Genomic DNA, 27,131 nt, shown 5'->3' with positions numbered 1-27,131 from the left:
CTGGAGTGAAATTGGAGCAGGTGAGAAGGCTGACACTCCAGCCTTTGGGAAACTCGCTCCACGTTCCAGCTCCGCTCCCCACACACAGTCTGGTGTACATCGATCAGTTACACATACATGTTAATACATGCACACACAAAGTAGGTTGACTATGGAAACTATTTGGAATTTCCAACTTTTTCTTTACAAAAACCAGAAGCAATGCAGTCAGTCGTTCCTTAACTCTTAGCCAAGAGCGACTGGCATGCATAGTGTTGATATTATCCCTCTGATTATAATGAAGGGCTAAGACTCAGCAAGGAGTTATCCATCATGATCAGTGTTCCAAACCCCCTGTGTGTCTCTCTGTCCACTGTCCCTCTATCTCACCCCTCTCCCTCAATTGCCTCCCCCAGGATGAGCTCAAGCCTGTGGAGGAGGCTGCTGGAGACCAGGCCCTGCAGCCCGCCAGGCCCCATAGTAGCAGCAGCCCGCCCCCACCCTCAGCAGCGCCTCCAGCCATGGAGGCAGAGGAGAAGCCCCCTGCCCCAGAGGAAAATGGAGAGGCTGAGCTGGAGCCCATGAGGAACGGGGCTGGGCACACCTCGGAGACAGAGAGCAGTGACAGTGGGGCCACCCCTGGGGACAAGGAGGGCTCTACAGGAGCACCCCCAGACCTCTTCCAGGAAGGTAGGTGGGCAGTTATTAGCCTCAGTTTCATTTGTGTTTTTCACTTAGTTTTCACAATCAAGTCATGCAACCTTTGCACAGTATGAGATGAGCAGGGCTGTTTTCTTCCTCTCGTTGTTTCCTCAGATCTGCCGGAGACCAACGGGAAGCGCCAGTACAACCGGGACTTCCTGCTGGGCTTCCAGTTCTTGGCTGCCTGTACACAGAAGCCAGACGGGCTACCTCAGATCAGTGACGTAGTTCTGGACAAGGTGTGTGAGTGGTCTGAGCAGAGCTTCAGCCTAGTGGACAGAATGAGTTGTGAGCAAGCCCCTAAACCCCACAGTGGTTCAGTAAATATTCAGGACTATAAATTGATAGTGGAAGATGTTAGCAACGTAAGTTGCTTTTGAAAAGAGCTTTTCTTTCAAGTACAGGGATTATTTATATAGAACAAATAGTATGAGTAGCTGTATGTGATCCCTTTAGTAAGCACAAGACCAGATGTATAGGTTTTTTTCAGCTATTGTCTAATAGTCATTTATGAAATGATAGGCTTCTGGTAAATGAATTTCCCTCGTCTCCACATAGGCTACATACTGTTGGAGCCTATAATGGCTAGCCCATAGACATCCTGTTTTGATTAAAATCACATTGCCATTATGTCACACTTGGCAGTGTTGATAATTCAGCCCCAGAAAAGGAGCATTAAGGCTGGCAATGATTGATGTACAGTCCCAGGAGTCATATTTTTCTCCCTGAGAAAATGTTCGCTGGATGAGAGTACTAAGGGAAGTCCAGGACAGCTGAGAGAGCTGTAGTTGTTCTCCCCCTTCCCTTCCCCCACAATGTTCCCCTCAGTCCTCCTTCCACATCTGGTTCTGACTTCACTCACTGTGCCAGTCACAAAATGTGTTTAAACATATCTGGCCAGTCTTTCTCCCCAGTGGTAGGCCAGAAACAACTCCCAGCCCCTACCTCAGGCACTTCATGTAGATCTGAAATAGTTGATGGGTATATGCAATATGGTAGTAACCCTTCCCTCTGATGGGCTTGGTAGCGGTTTCACCATATTGATCATTATATTATTATTGTTATATCATATTCATTATTGCACCTATCCGAGGTATGTGACAGTGAAACATTATTTGATTTGGATTATACAGCCACTGCTTTTCCCCTATGGCTAGGCCCACAGTGTTAGAGAATCACTGCTCCCCCTGCTGGTCTGTCAGCTCACCATCTCGCTCCCTGTGTGTCTGCAGATAAACCAAAACAAGCTGCCAACCCGGGCGGTGGAATCCAGGGTGATCTCTCGTGGCCCTGACTTCACACCTGCCTTCGCTGACTTTGGCAGGCAGATGAGTGGAGGACGCGGCGCTGCAGTGAGTCACGCTCACGTAATTACTACTCCTCCACCTGACACCAACACAACACCCCTCTTTCTCTCAAATAATGTCTCTTGTCTTTGTGTTTCTCATCTTTCTCTCTCACATGCACTCAGAGAATATTACCTTGTGCGTTTAACTTCCCCCAGAGTCTTCTGGTATGGTAACAAACAACATCGCTGGGCTGGTATCATAGTGAGAGAAATGAATCATGGGGAATTATTTGCAGCTCCTGTTGGTTTGCTAGAGATGAGTCATTTCCCAAAGTCGTGCTCATTCAAGGAAAGTCGTAAATTGAACATCAGCGCACAACCCAAGCCCTTATCTGAGGAGTCTTGGCAATATTGTGTTTTGTTGGTGGTGAACTGCAGAAGTGACGTTGTGTGGTCTCCTCTCTGTCTTCCAGCAGATGATGAACATGGGAGGGGGTGCCCGGCGGCCCCCACCCAGGAAGATTATCCTGAACGTGTCAGCGAACGACGAGGTGCAGCTGAAGAAGGCCGAGAACGCCTGGAAACCTGGCATGAAGAGGGCGGGGCCATCAGACGACCCTGAGGTCATTACAACACAGGTAGGATGAGCCCAACCTTTCATCAGACACAACCACACAGTCAAAAACACACACCCTACTCAACTACAAGATATATTATGAGTTTCTTCAGCAGTCGCTCCACACTGGAAAGAAATGTTGTGACCAAGAGTTGTCAAGAGACCAAAGATGAAATGAAGTGTGAGTGAATGAATGTTGACCTCAATAAATGATGAGGATGTTGTTTCTGTATCAGGAGCTCTTCCGGAAGGTGCGCAGCATCCTCAACAAACTGACGCCTCAGATGTTCAACCAGCTGATGAAGCAAGTGACGGACCTTACCATCGACACGGAGGAGCGCCTCAAGGGCGTCATCGACCTGGTCTTTGAGAAGGCCATCGACGAGCCTGGCTTCTCTGTGGCCTACGGGAACATGTGCCGCTGCCTCACCACGGTATGTTATGCTCAGTTCTTTATCGTTCAGACATGATTAATTGTGGTTCCTCTGAATGCTGCTAGCCAACATCAAAATATAATCTGTATATGCATGGGTCCTCTAAAGCCTCATACACATTCAGCAAAATGTCCCTAAATGTACATTTCTGCCCCCCTTTTCACTCTTCGACACATCTCCCGTTCAATTCAAAGTGTTTCCCCCATATTTCTTCCCCTCTAACCAAATTGTTACTTATCTCGTTTGCTCTCCAGCTCAAAGTGCCCATGACAGACAAACCCAACACCACAGTGAACTTCCGTAAGCTTCTGCTCAACCGCTGTCAGAAGGAGTTTGAGCGGGACAAGGTGGACGACGTGGTGTTTGAGAGGAAACAGAAGGAGCTCGACTCTGCACAGGTACCCAGATCACCTGACACACACACTACCCAGATCACCAACCGGTTTGTCACCTACTGTCCCTAGTAGGGGAATATAGAGCAGAGAACTCTATGGGATCCAGTCAGTTGCTGATGTTAGTTGAATAGTGAGTGTGGGGTTTGCTGTTAGGTCTGACAATCTACTCTCCATTTCCTTTCCAGTCCAGTGATCAAGAGAGACTACGGTTGGAGCTGGAGGAGGCCAAGGACAAGGCCCGCCGGCGCTCCATAGGAAATATCAGGTTCATCGGGGAGCTGTTCAAACTCAAGATGCTGACAGAGGCCATCATGCACGACTGTGTGGTCAAGCTGCTGAAGAACCATGACGAGGAATCGCTGGAGTGCCTCTGCAGGCTGCTCACCACCATTGGCAAAGACCTGGACTTTGAGAAGGCCAAGGTAAGCCATAGGGATGGGCAGGGGAGAGGAGGGGGCTTAAATGAATTCCAGCTGGTGGTATGGGGATGCCTCTGAGGGCTGCAGGGATGTGGGTGAAGAGACATGGTTGAAGACATCTCACTGTTCCCTCTTGTCTGTTGTTGTCTGGCCTGTTTTAACCTGCTGCTGACCAAAGGAATAGCTCCTAGACATGTACAGAAGTGTTCTCCCTTTTGGGCTCTGCCAGAGTTTTAAGACTCTGTGGTCCTCACTCATACTACGCTGACTCTGCAACACACACACACACTACATATGCTAAACACACACGCATCCATATTGACGGCGCACGCAAACACACTTACACACTTCACATACGCTGCTGTTACTCTGTTTATTATATATCCTGATTGCCTAGTCACTTTTACCCTTACCTACATGTACATACTGTAATACCCTTGGTTCTCCTTGTAAATAGTCTTGTTAATGTTTTTGTGTTACTATTTATTTATTTTTAGCAAATATGTCTTACTTTTTAACTGCACTGTTGGGAATGGTCTCGTAAGTAAAGTATTACACTGTAAAGTCTAAAGGTCCCAGAAATGTTCCAGATGCACAAAAAGCTTATTTCTTTGTGCACACATTTGTTTACATCCCTGTTAGAGCTTTTGCCAAGATCATCCATCCACCTGACAGGTGTGGCATATCAAGAAGCTGATTAAACAGCATGATCATTACACAGGTGCACAATAAAAGATCACTCTAACAAGTGCAGTTTTTTCACAAAACAATGCCACAGATGTCTCAGGTTTTTTTGAGGGAGCTTGCAATTGACATGCTGACTGAAGGAATGTCCACCAGAGCTGTTGCCAAATAATTTAATGTTTATTTCTCTACCATAAGCCACCTCCATAATTTTAGAGAATTTGGCAGTACGTCCGAACGGCCTCACAACCGCAGACCCCGTGTAACCATGCCAGCCCAGGACCACCACATCCGGCTTCTTTACCTGCGGGATCGTCTGAGACCAGCCACCCGGACAGCTGATGAAACTGTGGGTTTGCACAACCAAATAATTTCTGCACAAACCTTCAGAAACCATCTCAGGGAAGCTCATCTGTGTGTTCGTCGTCCTCACCAGGTTCTTGACCTGACTGTAGTTTGGCGTCGTAGCCGACTTCAGTGGGCAAATGTTAACCTTCGATGGCCACTGGCACACTGGAGAAGTGTGCTCGTCACTGATGAATCCCGGTTTCAACTACTGGGCAGATGGCAGACAGCGTCATGTGGGCAAGCAGTTTGCTGATGTTAATGTTGTGAACGGGGTGCTGGTGGGGTTATGGTATGGGCAGGCATGAGCTACGGACAATGAACACAATTGCATTTTATCAATGGCAATTTGAATGCAACGAGATCCTGAGGCCCATTGTCTTGCCATTCATCCGCCACCATAACATGCTTCAGCATGATAAACCACAGCCACATGTTGCAAGGATCTGTACACAATTCCTGGAAGATGAAAATGCCCCAGTTCTTCCATGGCCTGCATACTCACCAGACATGTCACTTATTGAGCGTGTTTGGGATGCTCTGGATCAAAGTTTACAAATTGTAACTCAGTAAAATCTTTGAAATTGCATGTTGTGTTTATATTTTTGTTCAGTGTACATCAAAATTATTGTTCCAAGAAATAAAGTGCACATTGAATTGCTTAATGGAGTGGAGTGAAATTAATTGAGTGTCTGGCTGTCTACTGGAGTGAATAGTGAAGATGTTGTATTAATACACCACTTTGCATTGACCCTTCATTTCTCTCTTTCTTGTCATAGCCTCGCATGGATCAGTATTTCAATCAGATGGAGAAAATTGTCAAGGAGCGGAAGACATCGTCTCGGATACGGTTTATGCTGCAAGACGTGATAGATCTCCGATTGGTAAGTTGTGTGTGCGTCTCCCTCTGTGTTGGTGGGGTGGGAGCGGTGGGGATATGTGCGTGCATGCATGCATTCTTGAGATTTGTGGTGTGTGTGTGTGTTCTGTCCAGCTCAGCTGTGAGGATGTATTTTCCATTACAGTGAATCAGAATGCTCATTTTCAGTACCTCCATTTCATGCAGGCTCCCTGAGCACACCAATAATTAGATCTGAGGAAGAAAACAGTCGGTGAGATTCTAATCAGTGAGATTTGAGCATAGAATTAATCATTCTGCACAGCCCTCCACACAATACTACTGTGCCATAGGGGCTATGTGACTGTTGGCCAATTACGTTGTACACAGTTCACTAATTCAAAACACCAGATTGTTTCTCTGAGGAAACTCCTTGCGTAGGTCTAACACTGCTCTTTTTCTCCAGCACAACTGGGTGTCCAGGAGAGCCGACCAGGGACCCAAGACCATCGAGCAGATCCACAAAGAGGCCAAGATCGAAGAGCAGGAGGAGCAGAGGAAGGTGCACCAGCAGCTGCTCTCCAAGGACACCAAGAGAAGGCCAGGTCAGCCAGGCCCATGGGCTAAATCCTCTTTAAGGCTTACAGCCACACTAGAATCCCCTCCCCATAACTTGCAGGCTCAGAAATGCTACAGTGGCCCACAGTGGACAGAAGGCTCTCCCACTCTCTCCCTTCTGTCAACTCACCCCATTGTATTCTCTCAAGCCTGGGGGATGAGGTGTTGATGTTGGCACAATTTGAGTTGTCTTTTAATAATCCCATTAACATCTCATCCCCCGTGTGTGTTCCCTCTGTCCTGCAGAGCAGCAGCAGAGAGAGCAGCAGAGAGAACAGCAGAGGGAGCAGCGTGTGCAGCAGAGAGAGGAGACCTGGAACACTGTGCCCATGACCAAGAACAGCAGGACCATTGACCCCACCAAGATCCCCAAGATCTCCAAGGTCAGCCCCAAAAACACCTGTAGATCTCAACTTTTGACTACCTCTTTTGGATGGTTTACCATGGAGGTTCACTGGTGTTTAAGTGTATTCTATTTTAATTACAAAATGGCGTTGGACAATAGTAGATGTTTGGTTCCATCAAGTCTTTACAAGTTGGATGACATAAGTCAGCCTGACATTTTGAGTTATATTTACTCCATTAATGAAGATTTGTGTCCTCATTGGTCTGCAAGCACATGTCTTCCTGGACATGTTTGCATTCGTATTAGGTACATGGTCTTCCCAACTGCCATACAATGCCAACTAGAACATGAAACACTACTGTGCTGTACTGTAGACATTACACCGCATCAGCTATTTTCTCACTTATAGGCATCCTGTAGTTCTTCATTAATAATTCTACAATATCATGTGGCACACATCCCTGTCCTCATGATATTGTACTGGTGGTGAAATAATACATGTCCACCTGCTGGATAGTTGCTGTACAACCACACAAAGCCTTGCATACTGGTGCATGGCATCCCCTGCTGGAGGAAAGATGTTAGAAACCCAGACAGTCCTCTGTGTGTCAGTACCAATGATGTATAAGGCAGCTCTCCATTCTCAGAGATTGTTAGTCATTATTGCATTGTAGGCCCAGATCACATGATATGAGAATTGGAAGGTGAACTGTTTGTCTGTCATCATCCTATCTAGCCTCAAATGGATGAGAAGATCCAACTGGGACCACGGGCCTCACTCAACTGGATGAAGGGCAGTAGTGGAGGGGCCAAAGCCAGTGACTCTGGTGAGGAGACATAACGTCTCTCACACACACATTGGTGATCCAGTTGAATTAGCTGTAATTGTGTTCTGGTTTAAATGTAATGTCCGCTGCTTCACCTCGTCTCCCATCAGAATTATCCCGGTCTGGTGGTGGTGGCGCCAGTTTAAACCGGTATTCTGCACTCCAGTCCACCCCATCTCAACCCACCACCCCACCTGCACAAAACCCAGAGTATGACACTAGAAGAACCTTGGGCAGGTAATGATCACATTTTGAAACTTGTATAATGGATTTGGTCTCTGAACATCTTATTTTGAGGCAAAACATTTGTTGTGTGTGTTTTCTCCTCCCTCAGTCGAAGCAGTGCAGGGAAAGAGCGAAGCGAGAAGCTCTTGAGCTCAGCCCCGATGCGGCCTGGTTCCTTCGTTCGAGGCGTCAGTGCCAAAGAGCTGCTGGCGAGCCCGGCCCTGAGTCCCGAGGAGCCCCGCAGAGAGCTGGAGAGCATCAGGAGGCTCAGCGTCAGCGAGGACAAGACTGAGCCAGAGTGCAGCAGAGCCAGGGAGCCTGGTAAGGCAACAAACCCCAGTTCTAGAGACATACAATGACTAAACACACAGAGTCAGTGGACACACACACACTCTCTCTCTAGCAGGGGAGCGCTCTTGTAACATTGTTGTTTCCCCCTGCAGTGAAAGCAGAGCCTGTGGTTGCCCAGTCTCCAGACAGACCTGCCCTCTCTGAGGAGGAGATGGAGAGGAAGTCCAAAGCTATCATTGACGAGTTCTTGCACATCAACGACTATAAGGTACAGTCATTTAAAGTAGAACTGACACCATTTGAACTGCTTTAACCACAGATAATCATCATATCGGTCTAAAATATCAAATTAGCAGTATATGCTTCAAAACCAACTTTATAAGAGGTTATATTTGACTCAAAATTCCATTACATAGAGTAAGGCATTGTTGGCAGAATTAAATGGATGCTTAATACAATTCACCAATAAATCGCTAGGTAGTCTATTCAATTTTTCTATCAGGTTGTAAATCACAGCTAGTTCATTTCTTTGCTGCCTCCATCCATTCAGGGGATGAACTGTTTCAGTTTCACTGACCTAATATTTTGAGAGAAAAATGACAAAGTAAATTGATTGGGGAAACGCAACCCAATCAATCTAGCTATGCAGTCCCGTTACATGGCTAAGACTACAGCTAGCTTATCTATTTATACTGAACAAAAATATAAATGCAACATGTAAAGTGCTGGTTTCATGAGCTAAATTAAAAGATCCCAGAAATGGTAATGGCTGCTAACAATAGCCATCAAGCTAACGAAGTTAGTCCCAGATGAGTTTTCCAATGGAGCCATCTTTGTCTGGAGAAGTAAATTACATTTTGGGTGAAAAGGCAAACTCTGCTCCATCATTCATTGAATCAGATGGCTCATTCATCACAAAACCGACTGATATTGCCAACTACTTTAATTATTTTTTTCATTGTCAAGATTAGCAAACTTAGGCAGGACATGCCAGCAAAAAAACGTTGACACTACCCATCCAAGTATATCTGACCAAATTCTGAAAGACAAGAATTAGTGTGAGTGGAAGAGGTGAAAAAATTGTCTATCAACAATGACAAGCCACCAGGTCTAATAACTTGGATGGATAATAGCGGATAATATTGCCACTCCTATTTGCCATATCTTCAATTGAAGCCTACAAGAAAGTGTGTGCCCTCCAGCCTGGAGGGAAGCAAAAGTCATTTCGCTACCTAAGAATAGTAAAGTACTCTTTACTGGCTTAAATAGCCAACCAATCAGCCTGTTACCAACCCTCTCCAACATAATACAGATAAAATCAGGAATTTCTCAGGGCAACTGTCTAGGCCCCTTACTTTTTTCAGTCTTTACTCACAGCATGCCACTGGCTTTGAGTAAAGCCAGTGTGTCTATGTATGCGGATGACTCAACACTATACACGTCAGCTACTACGGCGACTGAAATGACTGCAACACTTAAAAGAGCTGCAGTTCATTTCAGAATGGGTGGTAAGGAATAAGTTAGTCCTAAATATTTCAAAAACTAAAATAATTATATTTGAGAACACACATGATAACATATGCACTATATACACATGGATTTTGTGTTGTAGATATGTAGCAGTGGAGTTGGGACCTGAGGGCACACACTTAGTGTGTTGTGAAATATGTTATGAATGTATTGAAAAGTTTTTAAAATTATATAACTGCTTTAATTTTGCTGGACCTCAGGAAGTGTAGATGCTGCTTTTGCAGCAGCTAATTGGCATCCATAAAAATAAATGCACAAAAAGCTTATTTCTCTCAAATTTGTTTGCACAAATTTGTTTACATCCCTGGTAGTGAGCATTTCTCTTTTGCCAAGATATTCCAGCCACCTGACCAGTGTGGTATATCAAGAAGCTGATTAAACAGCATAATTATTACACAGATCCACCTTGTGCTGTGGACAATAAAAGGTCACTCTAACGTGCAGTTTTGTCACACAACACAATGCCACCGATGTTTAAAGTTTTGAGGGAGCATGAATTTCCACCAAAGCTGTTGCCAGAGAATTGAATGTTAATTTCTCTACCATAAGCTACATCCAACGTCGTTTTAGAGAACTTGGCAGTATGTCTAACCAGCCTCACAACCGCAGACCACATGTAACCATGCTAGCCCAGGATCTCCACATCCGGCTTCTTCACTGCGGGATTGTCTGAGACCAGCCACCCGGACAGCGATGAAACTGTGGGTTTGCACAAACTCTCAGAAAGAGTGTGCAAAGCTGTCATCAAGGCAAATGGGGGCTACTTTGAAGAATCTCAAATATAAAATGGATTTTGATTTGTTTAACACTTTTTTTGGTTACTACATGATTCCATATGTGATATTTCATAGTTTTGATGTCTTCAATATTATTCTACAATGTAGAAGAAAAATAATAAAGAAACCCTGGAAGGAGTAATTGTGTACACACATTTTGACTGGTACTGTATGTGCTCGCTTGTCACAAAATCATTTTCTTTTGTCATTCTTCCCATTTGATGGTGCTTAATCTGTGCCCGGTCCTCTAATAATGCTGCATACTGTATGTGCATGCTTTTGTATTTTACTCTACAGGAAGTTTGTAACACCAAGATGTGTGTTTGTATTCTCTGTAGGAGGCTGTGCAGTGTGTGAACGAGCTGGACCTGTCCTCTCAGCTCCACGTGTTTGTTCGTGTGGGGGTGGAGTCCACCCTGGAGCGCAGTCAGATCACACGGGACCACATGGGCCAGCTCCTCTTCCAGTTAGTGCAGCAGGGCACCCTGCCCAAGCCCCAGTTCTTCAAAGGGTCAGCCTGCCTACATATCCATCTGCTCTCATTCGAGCTGTCATCGAACAACTGTGCTGTATCTAAAATGGCTGTCTCCTCAGAATATCTGTGTTTCCTTCAGGTTTGCTGACACCCTTGAACTGGCGGACGACATGGCCATTGACATTCCCCATATCTGGCTGTATCTGGCAGAGCTGCTCAGCCCTGTGCTGAGAGACGGGGGCTTCTCTATGAGAGAGCTCTTTAGGTAACACTGCTACTCTACAGCACAACAATATTGTATTGTTATCTCCCTGTAAAGCTATGGGGATCAAGAGGGGGTTATTATTACATCAACAGATCTTATCTGATCAGATCACTCCACATGCAACCCACATTTATTCAGATCTCACAGTCAGCATGATGAGTAAAATGTACCCCATTCCGTTCCCTCTGTCAAGGATTGTTGCTTGTTGCTATCGCAGTTCTTTCATTATGGACTGTTGATGTTGGCTCTCACACCTCCATTCCCTGCTTTCTGTAAACTGTGATATGAAGGAAAACAGTTGGGCGGGATGGAACCGCTGGAGACATTTAATGCTTTTCTCTTTGTCCACAGTGAATTAAGCAAACCTTTACTTCCTGTTGGAAGAGCTGGGGTCTTATTTTCTGAAATACTGCACATACTATGCAAACAAATGGTAAGTTACATTGTGTGGGTTTTACTCCTCTAGTTCATTTTTTCCTCTAATATTCCTGAAAGAATGTTTTACCCCTTTAGCTCTTCTGACCTGAGAGGGAATTTCACACAGCATCTTGTTAATATAGCTGTCGGATATTTTTGCATGACTTTTGTCGGGGTGCAAGTGAGTATCAAGTCAGCAAACCCATTAACTATTGGATGCCAGGGTTCTGACATGTTGTCCTGTCTGTCTCCCACACAGAGCCATAGGAAAGTAGGCACCTTGTGGAGAAAGGCAGGCCTCAGCTGGAGTGACTTCCTGCCAGAGGAAGAGGACATCCAGGATTTCATCTCGCAGCAGGTTAGTGAGAGAGACTTATTGTATTACGGCATGGAGGCATCCCAACAAACGGTTTCACAGCAACCTAAACCTTCTCTCCTCTCCGTCTCCCCTCCTCCTGTCAGAAGCTCCAGTTCACAGTGGTGGACTGCTCTAGCCCTGAGGCAGCCCTGTCTGCGACAGAATTGTCCCCCGAGGTGCTCAACCGGCAGCTGGAGAGACTCCTGCTGGAGGACATGGCCAGTGATGAGCAGATCTTTGACTGGGTAGAGGTACGAACTGTAACATTAAAAGCCCACCACACAGCCCAGCACAGGCACGTTTGGCTTTGTCATACACATATTGGATTATAAGTACATAGTATTGCATATTTCAAGTGAAGTGTCCAAGATCCAGGCACTGATGTCGGGCAGCTTTCCCATGTCTAACCCGGAGCTTCTTTGTGCTCCTCTGTTGTCCGCCACATCCCAGGCAAATCTAGATGAATCTCAGATGAGCTCGTCTCCGTTCCTGAGAGCTCTGATGACTGCTGTGTGTAAGGCAGCGGTGAAAGGTAAGCTGTCATTCTTTTAGCTAGGGACAGTCCATTGTTTTGTATATATTATATAGCTAGAGCAGTTCAATAATTTTCTCTATCTTTGTTTCTTGTGTAGATGAAAGCACTTCCTGTCGAGTGGACGTAGCCATCATACAGAGGAGATTGCCCGTATTACTCAAGTACCTTAACTCAGACACTGAGCGACAGCTTCAAGCACTTTATGCACTTCAGGGGCTGATAGTCACACTGGATCAGCCTCCTAGTAAGTAACATGCCACTTAGAACGTTAAACCTGAAGATTCACTATAAAGATATAAGCACGGTTCTGTCTCCTGCCCTGCACAGAACCATTTTACATTTACTTTTTTATTCTTGACAAAACTAAAATGTTTTTTTGTCACATACACCAGATCAGTGCAGTAAATTGTTTGGTTTTACAGGGTCAGACATAATAGTACGGCGCCCCTGGATCAAATTGGGGTTAAGTGCCTTTTCTCAAGGGCCCATCGACAGATTTTTCACCTTGTCGGCTCAGGTATCTGAACCAGCAACCTTTCTGTTATTGACCCTACGCTTTATATGTTAGGCTACCTGCCGCCCTGAAGACATCCTTTTATGGTTTTATTTCATGCAGCCATTGCTATTATATAAAAATGTCTTCATGAACTTACTATGAAAAGACTAATTTAAAGCTAGAATCCTTAGTTGCTACATATTTATTTTTGACTTATAAATGAATGATATATACACCCATTTACCTAGTTAAATAAAAAATTAATAAATAAAATAAAATGTTATTCTTGATTAATATATCTTATAAATCCCTCATTTGAGTGGTTACATTTCTCCAGGCCCATCCCTCAGCTTTTTACCAAAACATAGATGGAGAGCCACTTATCGTTTCAATTAAGGATTCTAGATTTAAGGGATTTGGTTATTATTTGGTTATTATAGCCCTTTCCCCTCTGTCTCTCCAGACCTGCTCCGGATGTTCTTTGACTGTCTGTATGACGAGGACGTCATCTCGGAGGACGCTTTTTACAAGTGGGAGACCAGCAAGGACCCCGCGGAGCAGCTGGGCAAAGGTGTGGCTCTCAAGTCTGTAACCGCTTTCTTCACCTGGCTGAGGGAGGCCGAGGAAGAGTCGGAGGATAATTGACAAGGGAGCAGGTGACCGCTGCAAGCCTCCAGGACAAGAGGCCAGCTGTTGCTACATAGAATAACTGCATCCTCGTAGCAGAACAAACGGACAAACCTACAAAATGTGTGCGGGCAGAATGACATGTATACGGCTGGAATTTTTTCTGCGGAATGGTTCTGAGACATGCCGCCATTTTGAGTTTGAATTCTAATGGCGGAAGCACTAAATACCTGTATTATACATAGAAAATATTTTTGTTTTAAATTTTAACTTACTTTTCTTTTGTTACTTTTTAAGAAGAGACTTAAAGATACATAGGTTCCGTACTCTTTAATTTATTATTTTTTTAAGGACTGCAAATATGGACGTTTATTTAACATTTGCAGATGCTCACAATGAGAACATTGATGATGAATAGAAATAACAATATTAATTATAATAACAATAATAATTGTGAAATAAATAGCCTCCCTGGATTCCATGTTGTTTGGTTGAAAACAGGGTAAAAAGTTATTTTGGAATGTAGGGGAAGGCAGAGAGTGAATGCACAGGGACAACTGACGTCAATGGTTATCAGTGATTAATCACAGGAAGTGTTTCCTCTGATTTGGCTTGCTCTCTATGTGATATGTACGTAAACTTCCCAAGACGCAGCGGTATGCATTCAAGAAGCAATGCAAATCAGTCCACAAAAGAACATCACATGAACATAAATAAACAACAATGAACAATAGATGCATTCAAATGAAATAAGCAAAATGCAAGTTTAAAAAGCAAATGCCAGGGTTGCTGAACATGAAGCGCTTGTAATACTTCAGACCTACAGAGCAAATTAAAAGCTTGTAAATACATTAAAGACAAAAAAGGTATTTAAAAAACATAGCAAATGCAATCAATGGTGGTTATTTTGTTGAGTGGTGATGTTTGCACTACAAGAGTTTTTTAAAACTTGGTTTAAACATTGCTTGCAATGCAGTCTGAAGTTGAAAGTGAATTTTGTGTCAAGTGCCATCTCTAATATGAGACTACAGTATAGGAATTGTAAAAGATACATTACCAAAAGTATGTGAACATCTGCTCGTCGAGCATCTCATTCTAAAATCATGGGCATTAATATGGAGTTGGGCCCCCCTTTGTTGCTATAACAGCCTTCACTCTTCTAAGAGGGAAGGCTTTCCACTAGATGTTGAGACATTGCTGTGGGAACTTGCTTCCATTCTGCAACGAGCATTAGTGAGGCCAGTCACTGATGTTGGGTGGTTCTACTTGGCTTGCAGTCGACGTTCCAATTCATCCCAAAGGTGTTCGATGGGGTTGAGGTCAGGGCTCCGTGCAGGCCAGTCAAGTTCTTCCACACCGATCTCGACAAACCATTTTTGTATGGACCTCGCTTAGTGCACGCGGGCATTGTCATGCTGAAACAGGAAACAGCCTTCTCCAAACTATGCCACAAAGTTGGAAGCACAGAATAGTCTAGAATGTCATGGTGTGCTGTAGTGTTAAGATTTCCCTTCACTGAAACTAATGGGCCTAGCCTGAACCATGAAAAACAGCCCCATTAATCCTCCTCCACCAAACTTTACAGTTGGCATTCGGCAGGTAGCTTGTGTGGCCTACCACTTTGCGGCTGAGCCATTGTTGCTCCTAGACGTTTCCACTTCACAATAACAGCATTTACAGTTGATGAGCAGCTCTATCAGGGCAGAAATCTGATGAACTAACTTGTTGGAAAGGTGGTGTCCTATTACAGTGCCACGTTGAATGTCACTAAGCTCTTCAGGAAGGGCGGTCTACTGCCAATGTTTTCTATGGAGATTGCATGGCTGTGTACTCTTTTATACACCTGTCAGTAAATGGTGTGGCTGAAAAAGCAGAATCCACATACTTTTGTGTATTTAAGAAACTATAGGCGGACCAATGAAGTTAACTTGAACAATTAGCATCTATTATTGAGCCTTTTCTAATAAGAGTTGCCAGTTTTCTCCATTCATGCACATTGGTTGAAAAGCGAATTAGCGACTAACTTTTCCTCAACGGGGGATTGACCGTATCTTATTTTATAACCTGTATTAGTGTGGAAATATTGTAATGAACTAGCTGAGCACGATGTAAGATGGGGCATGATTGTGGTAGGACAAGTCATATCTTGCATAGCCTTATGACGTTTGCCAGCATTCCTATGTAATGCTCACGTGATCTCTAATTCCGGTGTAGTTACTGAACTGAAGTTACACTCCACTGTAATGGATGAGAGGAAACCTCTGCAGAGGGCATTCACATACAGTCTGCGTCTACCATTGCCTTTGATCACATTTCAGATGATTTCTAACTTTGACAGACTAGAAACCAGTAGTGGTATTTGAAATCTAGATTGGAGCTGACGGAGACCATTGGGAAAATGAAATATTCAAACAGCTTTGATAACAAATACTTAATGGATAGGATTTCATTGGTAGCTGCAGGTATGGGATGACCTATTCTTGGAAAGACTAGGGTTAACCCATAGAGATGGACTAGTGCCCAGAAGTCTGTTTTAGCATTGGCAGCGCCATTGAGGACTTTCACCATTTTGAAGTGGTCAACTGGGTGCTGATTTCCTATGGGTTAAGGAAGGATCACATAATTCCATCCAGGTCATAAAGTGCAATCAGCCAATGAATTATATTTATGAGCAAACATTGGCAGTAAATCGCCAACCTTGGATTTATACCTGTTCAAACAACACATTCTAGGTGGCAGTATGCACCCTTTCAATTTGTTTACCAACTCATAGAAGTAGTAGATTAAAATTGACTACTTCAAAATGGAGAAGGCCACAATGGCGCTGCCCATGCTCTCAGAAGCCATAATATGACAGATATATAAATGTTGTGTCCTTTAACTATCTGAGTTAACCTTATCCAGCTACAATCAAGTAGGCCAAAACTGTAGTCCACAGTGACTTCTGCAGGACAAAGGTTGGTGCCTGGTTAGCGAGAACATGTATCTGAACCAAAGAGATGTATAACTAACCCAATATAGTTAATCTGCGTATTTTACAGTGAGCGCAAATTAAGCATAGTGGGCAGAACAAGCCAGAAGGTAGGCAAAGTCAAGCACAAGCTAGCGATATAGTATTGGCGCGTTGTAGCATGTATTTGCATATTTCCGTTAGGGAATGCCTCTGAAGTGCACAAACTAATTCCCACCACCCGCCGCTGGACTTCCTTTCACTACCATATTTGGTGGTGAGAACGTTCTAAACGGATGCTTCAGCTTTATAGTCCCGGTGACGTGTCTGTGTTACCTATTTCTGTTTGTGTCTGGATCTCTCAGGTTGGAATGCCGTAGCCATTTTGGAATGGCACGTCGCGTTGAACAACAAAGGATAGTCAGCCAATCAGTCACCTTTGTTGTTCAACGCGATATTCTGCATGCCATTCCAAAATGGCTGTTGTGGCTTCTGTGTAGGCATAAGGACGAAAAGGGCAGTTTAATTAAAAACGAGCAGTATTTCAATCTTTAACTTATCATTTTAGATAATAGGATAATTAGGAGTACAGCAACATCTTCCATCCCTGGTACGTTTTCCCAGCCATATCCCGCCCCTTCTACGTGCTGTCCACATTCTGGTAGCTATGCGTTTCGACCTGAAGGGTTCAGATGTATTTACTGGGTCGGAACAGTTCTGGCTACTGCCTGGTAAGCAAATCTGGGAGAGCAGATCCCAGATAGAAATGCTGCAGTATTTTATTAGAATTTCTACTTTTCACATGTTCCAAATCATTATACAACGGGGTTGAGTAGAGCACTGCAAAATCACTGTATTACATCCCAAATAAGTATTCATCGGGTGCGTTCCATTGGGTAGGTTTACGATCCATGTTGTTGCATTTAGTCATACTAAACAGAATATTTGAGAACCACACCTGGAGACCTGTATGTCTCGGGAAGCACCTGGTGCTTCGGTAAAGTTACACATTCTATCTAGCAGGTACTGAAACGTATATAAATTGCTGCCTCGGTCAGTGAGTGACGAAGTCATCAAGTGGTTACATAGCATGGAATATCCCGACTTTCCACAGGATGGAACGCAAGTAATGCTGTTTGAGGGGATCGACCAGAGCGAGATGGTGCAGAGATTTTCTGACCTTGCGCACATTCAGATAAGAGTTGTTATTTGGGATGAATACACGGTGATTTGTAGATTGTAATTCAGCACCACGTGCCCTGCGACAATCCCTCAAATGCTCTAGTTGCATTCCAGGTTGTCATAACCATATTGTGGTTCCCGAGATGTTACCCACTTCTTCCTTTATTTAACTAAGCAATTCAGTTAACAAATTCTTATTTACAATGACATTCTAGGAACAGTGGGTTAACTGCCTTGTTCAGGGGCAGAACGACCTTGTCAGCTCGGGGATTCGATCTAGCAACCTTTCGGTTACTAGGCTACCTGCTGCCCCAGTACCTCTTCTGTGTGGAATTTAAAATTAACATTGGTTCAAGGACATGCATCTGGTGTAAAAGAAGCAATAATTGATACCATTATTGTCTTTGGAAAAAGAGTATTTACACGAAGATATAACACAAATATTGCCATTTCCCCACTCACTATAGTGGGGGATCCTGTTTTCTGCAAACAATGCCTACAGTACAGCAGTCGGCCTTTCGTGGCTTCAATGAGTGGGCAGTAGTTCTCCGCTGATTTAAATAACTATTTTAGTGCTATTCGGGATCCTTGGGACAAAGGGGGTTAGTTATAATTATAAACTGGGGTGTTTGAGCCCTGATTGGCTGACAGCCGTGGTATATCAGACCATATACCACGGTATGACAACTTGTTTTTACTGCTCGAATTCCATTCCATCCGTTTATAATGGCAATAAGGCACTTCTGGGGTTTGATATATGGCCAATGTACCACAGTTAAGGGCTGTGTCCAGGCACTCAACGTTGATCATGCTAAGGAACAGCCCTTAGCCGTGGTATATTGGCCATATACCACACCCCTCGGTCCTTATTGCTTAAATATCTTTGCCTTAACCACAGTTTCTAAACCCAGAGGCGCAACATCCTGGAACGCTTGCGAAACAAGCCGGCCAGGGTTTTGGGTTTCAGAAGTCCGAGTGCAGTGAAAAATCTAAAGGCACAACCTAGATTCGTCAATATCTAATGTAGTTGAACATGTTTTTACTGCAACCTCGTGAAACTGACACGTTTCACTGATTTATAGTGAAGGAGTAACTTTGACGGTGTGCACTTCGGCACGAGATGACCCGTTGATGTGTTTCTTCCCTTGAGTTTAGCTAACCAACGTCGCCATGACCTCGCCTAATAATAAAGCGTCAGCATGCGTCATTCATTTAGAACCAACAATTGTGCTTACGTGACCTTCACGAATAGTACTGTTTGTCAATTTTGAAACGCCGTAGCCCGTATACGCTTCCTCAAAATAGTCCGAATTAACGCAAGATAACTCAAGAAATCTGTCATGGATTTTTGCGTTTTTGCCAAGGAGATCTAATAGTCTAAATTTGCATGAGGACGAGTTTATCATTAAATGACAATGGGCACTTCATGGAAGAATCCCTCTACTGTTGACCAATCGCAGATGTGGGGGCGTAGACTTCAGCTACGGATGTCGGTTTGCATCAAACATTTTGTGTGCCCCAACAGCCGAACACTTTCTGTAGTCCAAAACGAACAAAAACGTCACAATATTTTCATAATATATGCACGAACTGTTTCGTCTGGGAAGCATGCAGATCTTCATACTATACTCAGTGGTGAAATAAGTACCCAATTGTCATACACGAGTAGAAGTAAAGATGCCTTAATAGAATATGACAAGTGAGTCACCCAGTAAAATACTACTTACCTGTAGTAAAAGTCAAAGTGTTTGGTTTTAAATATACCTAAGTATCAAAAGTAATTGATAAAATATACTAAAATGTACTTTTTAAAATATCAAAGTATAAATCATTTCAAATTTCTTATAATGCAAACCAGATGGCACAATTTATTTGTATTGCTCCTGAGTGGTTCAGCGGTCTGTGTCACATTCGGCCATGATTGGGAGTCCCATAGGGTGGCGCACAATTGGCCCAGCGTCGTCGGGGTTTGCCCGGAGTAGGCCGTCATTGTAAATAAGATTTGGTTCTTAACTGACTTGCCTAGTTAAATAAAGGTTAAAGAAAAAAATTGATAGCCAGGGGCACACTCCAAACACAATTTACGAAGGAAGCATTTGTGTTTAGGTTGTCCACCAGATCAGAGGCAGCACAGATGACCAGTGATGTTCTCTTGATAAGTGCGTGAATTGGACCATTTTCTCTCTTCTCTGTTGATCCCGATTCACCCACTTATTTTGCAAGTATGCAGTTACCCATCTTGTTTTAACCGACATAATTTGGCTTCAATGCCTATTCAATGCCTTCACATAGGAATGAACGGTGTCACGAGATCGATGGCTTTGTCCAGTCATTTAAACAGTCATTGACCCTAACCCCTACCCTAACCCTTACAGTTTTGTAAATGTTAAATTCAATGGGGTGACGTCAGAGTTGGACGTCCCAAGGATTCTACATAGCAAGAACCAACAAAGAACACACCCAACGTGACACCACACCCACGAGGTTGCTACGTGTACGTTCAAGGGGGAGGGGCACGTAAGTAACAAAAAAAAGGAAAGGAGAGCGAAGCAATTTTATTTCAACATCTTTATAGAAAGTCTAAAGGTAAGAATATAAACAATTGTTCATGGTTAGTCCCTGCAAAAAGCGTTCTACATTAGATCTTTTGCAAAAATGCATGCGCCGTTTTCTTATTTACCAATGCAACTTCGGTGCATTTACCATCAGCTCTATGCAGCGCCATTACGGTGTGGGGTGGCCTAAATCAATGGACAAAATGGCCATATTTGAATTTTTACTGGAAGACGTGCATCTTCACCAATATTCATTGTTGATAACTATTTACACGCCCCCACCATTCCAAAAACACTATAGAAAAGTGCACACTGCTTGTGGTTTTATCGATGTTTGACGATAATGTACTTTGCAAAGAGCAGTATCTTGCGTATGATGAATGAGGCCATGATTGACGTTTCCTCGCACATACAGAAGCAGTGGGTGACTGCATGATGTTACCATTGGGTGATGCAAAGTTGCTTTAGATCCAATAACTTTATTGTGATCGGTAATACATAATTTCTGTCAGTGCTGAGGAAATGTTTTAATTTATAATTTTGCGTCTCTATAGTCAACAGTTTGGAGTCATGCCTATACGTCGTGCAGCTGGGACTCCACCCCAGGAGACACCCCCCTTGGCTGCACCAGATGGAGGTGAGTTCAAGACCCTGGACATGAACAGGAACTATGCTTTGAGATTCAGATTGGTACCCAGCATTGACAGGCTATGAGTGAATAGTCACCACTTGACAGGACCTGATTGGAATTCTGGTGAATCTAGGTCTTGCCCGCTATTAGTGGTTATTTTAGGAAAGCGTGGAATCAGACATTGTTCAAAGTTCTTGTTGTTGAGTGGCATGTAAATAGTTTTACATCTACTTGCTGAATTTACATATTCACTCTTGTCTTCCTCCTTCCACATTTCTCTTCAGAGCCTGATGCCAGCTCTGAGGAATCTGCCTCTGTTGAGGAGGAGCAGGAGGTAGCACCCGCAGCCCCAGTAGCCAAGAAGGGGGAGGGTCAAGGAGAATGTGAGGGCACAGGTGAAGGAGACCCAAAAGAGAATGGTGAGAAACCTGATGAATCGACTGGAAAGAAGACTGAGGAGAAGAAGGCTGAGGGGGAAGAGGCTGAGAAGGAGTGAGTTGCTTGTGCTCAAACCCTGCAAATGTTGCATTCATATCTATTTTGATAAATGTATAATTTCACATTTTTGTGCTTACTGTGTTGTGGTTTGGCTGCAGAGAGAAAGATGGAGTGAAAGAGAAAGTCAAGAAGCCTATTAAAAGGACCATTCCTGCCTGGGCCACCATGTCTGCCAGCAAACGTGCAACGCTCACTAATAAGAGCACCTCCACCATGCAGCCGCCTAGGATGGACGACATCCTCATTGAGGCTATTGAGGTCTGTACACAACACTTATTACTAGGGATGCACAATATATCGATGAACATATTGGAATAGGCCCATATTGGCTCAAAATGCCAACATCAGTATCGGCCTGATGTCTAGTTTAACACCGATGTTAAAAACGGATGTTAAAGCTACCGTGCATACCTATATAACGTAGGTACATGACGTAATGACGCCACATAAAATTTTGCGCTACACAGCATTCCTAACCTAGCCCACAATGTCTGCTGTATGGCTCGAGCAGGCAACAAGCCAAGCAGTCATTTGAAAGAGTAAGAACATTTCAACGAGACAACTCAAAGGCGAAATCCATTAAAGCCAAGATAATGGGATGCATAGCCCTTGACAATCAACCGGTCTCTGTCATGGGTGATGTTGGCTTTCGCTGACTGGTCGAGCACTGGTACACACTACCAAGTGCGCTATTTTTCAGATGTTGGCCTTCCAGAGTTACACAGTAATAACATCATTGCTATGAGCTTCACGACATGCATACTATGGAATGCCATTTGTGTCTTTGCCTGTCAAAAACGATACAGTAGCACTGTCAAAGCTGTACAGAAAAGTCTGCAAACAAGCAAACACCGGCCACAAACAATGTGTTGACAATACCACGTTGGTAATAAAGCATTTGTTCGAACGCAACTTCTGGGGTAGCTAGCTTTAGCTTGGTACCTAGCTAGCACCAATACAACCAGTCTGAAAACAATGACCAGTAGAAACTGCAGTCATATTCATTATTCTTAGCAATGATTTAGGAATCCTTGTAAGTATTAGCTAGGTTGCTACTTGTTGTTCACCTATTGAAATTGAACTTCAATTCATGAAACTAAAGAGCTAGCCAGCTACTTACCCTGTTGCCCAAAGTTAATGTTATAAGCAGCCAGCTAGCTTCATCTGGCTAGTGAGGCTCGACTGGACCAGGTTATGTTTTGTGAAGCTAGCCACAATAAGGATTAGGCACAACAGTGGAATTTGCAGTTTGCCTTCAAAATAAAAGTATGTCATTGACAGTGATGCAAATGAATACAAATAGTAGAATTATACTTTTATTTTGAAGGATAACTGCAAAGTCCACCATTGTGGCTAATCCTTATTGTGGCTAGCTTCACATAGATGGGTCCGACCACCATTAATCAAATAAGAACTGTCTTATAAGGTTATCGGTATCGGTCAAAAATTTCATGTCGGTGCATCACTACTTATTATGTTGTTATCCCTTACTCCCCACTAATGCTGCACCTGCAATTTATCATATTTCTTCTCTGCAGTCCTGCAAGGAGAAGACTGGGGCCTCAGCCCATTCTGTCATGAAGTACATTGTGAAGAAATACCCTAACCTGGAGTTGGACAAGAGGAAATTCCTTCTCAAGAAGGCTCTCAAGAGGCAGCTGGAGAAGGGCACCATCAAACAGGTGAGAAGTCCTTATCCCTGACCACAGCTAACAGTGAATTAACATGAATTGCAAATGTTAGGTGGCAGCCTATCCTAGTGTTTGACCTGTGGGTTACATGTTGTGGTGCCCTATACCCTGTGCGTTTGGTGCTTTATTGGCCTGCATACTCATGTTCCTTTACCTCCTATTCACTCTCACAGCTGAAGGGTAAAGGCCTTTCTGGAAGCTTTACCATTGGGAAGCAGCCCCCTAATAAATCCACTGCTAAAGGGGTAGGTATTTTCAGTCACCTATCTACAAACGTAAACAATAGCAATGTACCATTATGTGATTGTCCCATTTGGCTTTTAGCAGACATAATTTGAAATAAAATATACGGTGCTTACCTATATAATGTAGGTACATATGTCATTTAGCAGACACTTTTATCCAAAGCGACTCAGTCATGCTTGCATACATTTTCTGTATGGGTCCCGGAAACCGAACCAACTATCCTGGCGTTGCAAGTGCCATGCTCTACCAACTGAGTTTGACTGTGATTCTGATGGTTTGGTGCTAGAAGCCGATGGCAGTAGCTCCTGGGTTGAAGGCAGAGACCCTTGGGGATGCTCTGCCCCTGATCATCACACGGCTATGTGAGCCCAAAGAGGCGTCTTACATTCTGATCAAGAAATATGTGGAGCAGCACTTCCCTCAACTCAACGTGGAGCATCGGTAAATACCTTTTTATTGACATTTGATTGGGAATGGTTTCAATGATCGGGTCCTGTTATTCTCTGAGTACGTAAACACATGCCAACTTAACGTTGTACCTGACATGGTAATGCAAACTTCTGCGCAACCCAAATCTACAGTATGTTTAATGCAGTCTGAAAATAAGGAACCCACTACCTTTTGAACTGTCCAAAGTTGTGTAGGTTAAAATAGGGTTCTCAATGCAGTCACCGATTCATTCCTAGGCCGGATATCCTAAAGAGTGGCCTGGTGAGAGCTGTGGACAAGGGTCAACTGGAGCAGATCACTGGAAAAGGTGCCTCTGGAACATTCCAGGTTAGTCTTGTACTAAAGGAATGCACAATTCAGTCTACTCCATAAAGGCCTCTATAATGTTAGATCTTTGCGCTGAGGTGTTTCTCTCAGACTCTCTCTTTCCCCCTCACAGCTGAAGCGGGAAGGGGGTAAGTTCCTGCTTAAAGGTGGGCCCCTGGAGGACGCTATCATGACAGCCATCGTGGCCATGAACGAACCCAAGACTTGCAGTACCACCACACTCCGCAAATTCCTGTTAGAGACAAACAAGGACAGCATGGAGTACCGTGTGGGTAAGACCTGTTCCCTTACTCTCCTAACTGAACCACTGCTTTGACAATGTGTGAATACCTACCTGAAACTGCAGGAGCTCTCTCATTAGCTGGGTTGAATCAGAGATGTTAAGATTCTTTATTGACACTGGGCACTTCTCTTCCCTCAGTGAACAGCCTAAAGAGGACACTGCAGAAGTGTAAAATGATGGGCTGGATGGAGCAGATCACTGGGAATGGGCTAAATGGGACCTACCAGCTCTGCTACCCTTACCACCCCAGGTAGAACTCCACCCTAGGAAGATTACACTGCGAAGTTCATTGCTGACCTCTGTACATAATTGCACAAATGTGTGCTATACCAGGAGCAGTATTCTCTGTTTAGAAAGATGCTGACTACACTACTAATCATGTCACTTTTCATTCATGTTTACTGAACCTCTGATGTACTGAATATTTCAACAGTCTGGTAGTAATAACAGAAATGCCCGCACTCTTGCAATACCTTTTATTTATTTTGGGGGGCTCAGATTAGAGATCAGATTGTTTTTTTATTCCACAGCCCAGCCATTCTGTTCCCAGAAAAACAGAAAGTGAAAGAGCAGAAAATGGCAGAGAAGGCTAAACGCAGAAAGATGGTTGACTCGTCTGATGAGGACTCTGATGAGGAGGAAGAGGAGTCGTCTGAGGAGGATGAGGAGTCAGATGATGAACCCCCTCCTAAGAGGTGAGTCCAAGGTCAAATTGCTGAAATCCAATGAAAATAGTGGAGTTTCAAATGGTTCACTGCTAACAGTGTATTTGTTCAATACGATCCTTAGGAAAGCTGTGAAGCGGCCACCACCTAAAGCACGTCGCCCTCCCCCCAGCAAGAAGTCACAGCCGGCAAGTCAGTCAAGGGCTAAGGGCAAGAAAAGAGCTGCCCCTGCTAAGAGATCTGCACCCCCAGTCAAGAAACCAGCGCCCCAAGCTAAGAAAGCAGCACCCCCAGCCAAGAAGCCTGCTCCCCCAGCGAGGAAACAAGTGCCACCAACAAACAAACCAGTGCCCCCGGTTAAGAAACCTGCAGCTGCCAGTAAAGCTGTAGCCTCAAAGAAGACGCCCCCACCAGCTAAGGCGGCACCCACACCAGTCAAGAAAGCTGCTCCAGCGAGCAAGCCCAAAACGCCCATTGTCAAAAAGCTGACAAGCAGGGCATCAAAGCGCCCAGTGCCCAAAAAGTCACCACCTGCGAAGAAGGAAGCAGCCAAATCTGCAGTGAAGGCCAAGCCAGCAGCCCGCAAGTCCCTGAGGGAGAGGAAGTGAGCTCACTATTGACCAGCAGTGGAAGTTTAACTGTAGCTCTGAAGACTGCAGTGCTCTGCCTCTAGCCATGCTCTCTTTCGCATCATTGTTTTCTCCCTGTTTGGGCTCTAGAATTATTCTCTGTAGGATAGGGATGTGACAGTTATCAGTTCATGTCAATTTACTGTACTTTGAACTGTTACATTTCTGTGAACCCAACCTCTGAACACCATTGTGTAGAAAGTCCTCTTCAAAAACTGTAAAATTGCCTAGGTATTGAATTGTGAAATGTCACAATTTCCCTCACACACTTGTGTATATGCAGAGATCTAACATAAAATCAAAGTGACTTGTCTTTTCATTTTAACATTTAATCCCAATCCACTTTCCCATGTTTTAGCTTGACACATTCCTTGTATAAAAATATAGAATTCTCTACATTTAATCTGGAGTAAATTTTCAAATCTTAAAGAATATTGAGATTTATGTAAGTGAATTTGAGAGCATGAGAGCCAATTTTTCATGTAATGAATTGTGTTATTTAAATTACATTTCCTTGATCAGTTGCAGGGCCCATGGTTAAAATACTTAATTTGATTGGAGACTGACATAAGGAAGCAATTTGTCATTGTCATATTCAGTACTACAGCATAGTATTAGGGGAATATTTTTTTAAAGTGCGTAACTAATGAAAGTTCATTTTATCATATAAAGCTAAAAAAAAAAAAGATACAAAACCGTCTACATTCTGTGTAATAGTACAAGATTTGAAGAAACTTCATTTTGAAGGTGTGGCTCATGCATACCTTGCATGCGTGTACTCTTTATGTTTTGCTTTTTTCCAAGTTGTTATTAAAATGGCTATTTGTACTAAATTCCTTGTTATTCATTCTGTCATGGTCTTAAGGAAGGGTACAAACACCAACTACAGCGTCTGCTGGTGGATCATAAGTTGGAGCAAAAGTATACATTATAGGGTAGTGGCTACAAACTACAAATCAATAGATGTCAATTTGATTCACTCAAAGTGCTGGATGTTTCAGTTGTGGGTTATTGAAATAGATATACCTAATTTTGCAATGTCACTTTGCAAATTAGGCCATATCCATATATCCAGACCGCTTATGAATCATTTTGGTGAATGAAGATATTCAAAACATTGTTTACTTATCATGCAAATTGAAACATGTTGATGAACGAGGAGGAAATGAGATGAGAATAACCATTCAGGAACAATGGGCTACCGCAGGGATACTACCTAGCCGACTATACACAACTCCATGATTTGTGTATAATCAGCTAGGGTGCTACTGAACCAGTAGCTGCAGGTACCCTTGGGTTTGAGGAGTACTACTTAACATCTACTAATTCCCAATGAGTGTACTTTGGGGGGGAATAGTCGACATGGTCATGGAAAGGCTAGAGAAAAGGTTTTCTCCCAAGGGAAATAAACAAAGTTTTTCATGCTCAACAGTTTCCTTTGTGTGTCCTCCAGCCAATTTGATACAGCTGTGGGAAGCATCCCTAAGGAACACTTTAGACACCTTGTAGAGTCCATGCCCTGACGAATTGAGGCTGTT

The 27,131-nt window shown here is 43.7% G+C and overlaps 2 protein-coding genes across 21 annotated transcripts in view; both read left to right on the top strand.

Annotated features, from left to right (window-relative positions):
- The window catches only part of LOC112218588 (eukaryotic translation initiation factor 4 gamma 3), a 69,046-nt gene extending 55,084 nt beyond the window's left edge, over positions 1-13,962 (top strand). For 13 of the 19 annotated variants that reach the window (XM_042295877.1, XM_042295896.1, XM_042295902.1 and 10 more), the window contains 22 exons: positions 396-669; positions 796-920; positions 1,914-2,048; positions 2,443-2,607; positions 2,822-3,019; positions 3,274-3,417; positions 3,600-3,836; positions 5,642-5,746; positions 6,167-6,305; positions 6,565-6,701; positions 7,401-7,491; positions 7,602-7,728; positions 7,826-8,037; positions 8,160-8,275; positions 10,652-10,824; positions 10,928-11,053; positions 11,405-11,486; positions 11,730-11,828; positions 11,933-12,079; positions 12,279-12,360; positions 12,461-12,607; positions 13,323-13,962. In XM_042295877.1, coding sequence (XP_042151811.1) covers positions 396-669; positions 796-920; positions 1,914-2,048; positions 2,443-2,607; positions 2,822-3,019; positions 3,274-3,417; positions 3,600-3,836; positions 5,642-5,746; positions 6,167-6,305; positions 6,565-6,701; positions 7,401-7,491; positions 7,602-7,728; positions 7,826-8,037; positions 8,160-8,275; positions 10,652-10,824; positions 10,928-11,053; positions 11,405-11,486; positions 11,730-11,828; positions 11,933-12,079; positions 12,279-12,360; positions 12,461-12,607; positions 13,323-13,504 — 3,243 coding nt within the window. In that variant the 3' untranslated portion in view covers positions 13,505-13,962. The other 6 variants (XM_042295916.1, XM_042295906.1, XM_042295872.1 and 3 more) reach the window with 4 other exon arrangements.
- Positions 13,963-19,993: 6,031 nt separating this feature from the next.
- LOC112218640 (heterochromatin protein 1-binding protein 3) lies at positions 19,994-26,426 on the top strand. Of its 2 annotated transcripts, none has more exons than XM_024379628.2 (12): positions 19,994-20,135; positions 20,728-20,810; positions 21,089-21,296; positions 21,401-21,560; positions 22,841-22,984; positions 23,167-23,238; positions 23,526-23,680; positions 23,926-24,016; positions 24,129-24,288; positions 24,438-24,549; positions 24,830-24,994; positions 25,089-26,426. In XM_024379628.2, the coding sequence occupies exons 2-12, from the start codon at positions 20,744-20,746 to the stop codon at positions 25,570-25,572; spliced, it is 1,818 nt and encodes a 605-aa protein (XP_024235396.1). In that variant the 5' UTR covers positions 19,994-20,135; positions 20,728-20,743; the 3' UTR covers positions 25,573-26,426. The 2 variants fall into 2 exon arrangements, with proteins under 2 accessions (XP_024235396.1, XP_024235387.1); XM_024379619.2 differs by having other exon boundaries at positions 20,011-20,204.
- Positions 26,427-27,131: the final 705 nt, after the last annotated feature.

The sequence above is a fragment of the Oncorhynchus tshawytscha genome, linkage group LG02, assembly GCF_018296145.1.
Source record: "Oncorhynchus tshawytscha isolate Ot180627B linkage group LG02, Otsh_v2.0, whole genome shotgun sequence".
Classification (NCBI taxonomy): Eukaryota; Metazoa; Chordata; class Actinopteri; order Salmoniformes; family Salmonidae; genus Oncorhynchus; species Oncorhynchus tshawytscha.
Note: the sequence above shows the minus strand (reverse complement) of the source record. Positions and strands in the feature narration are given on the sequence as shown.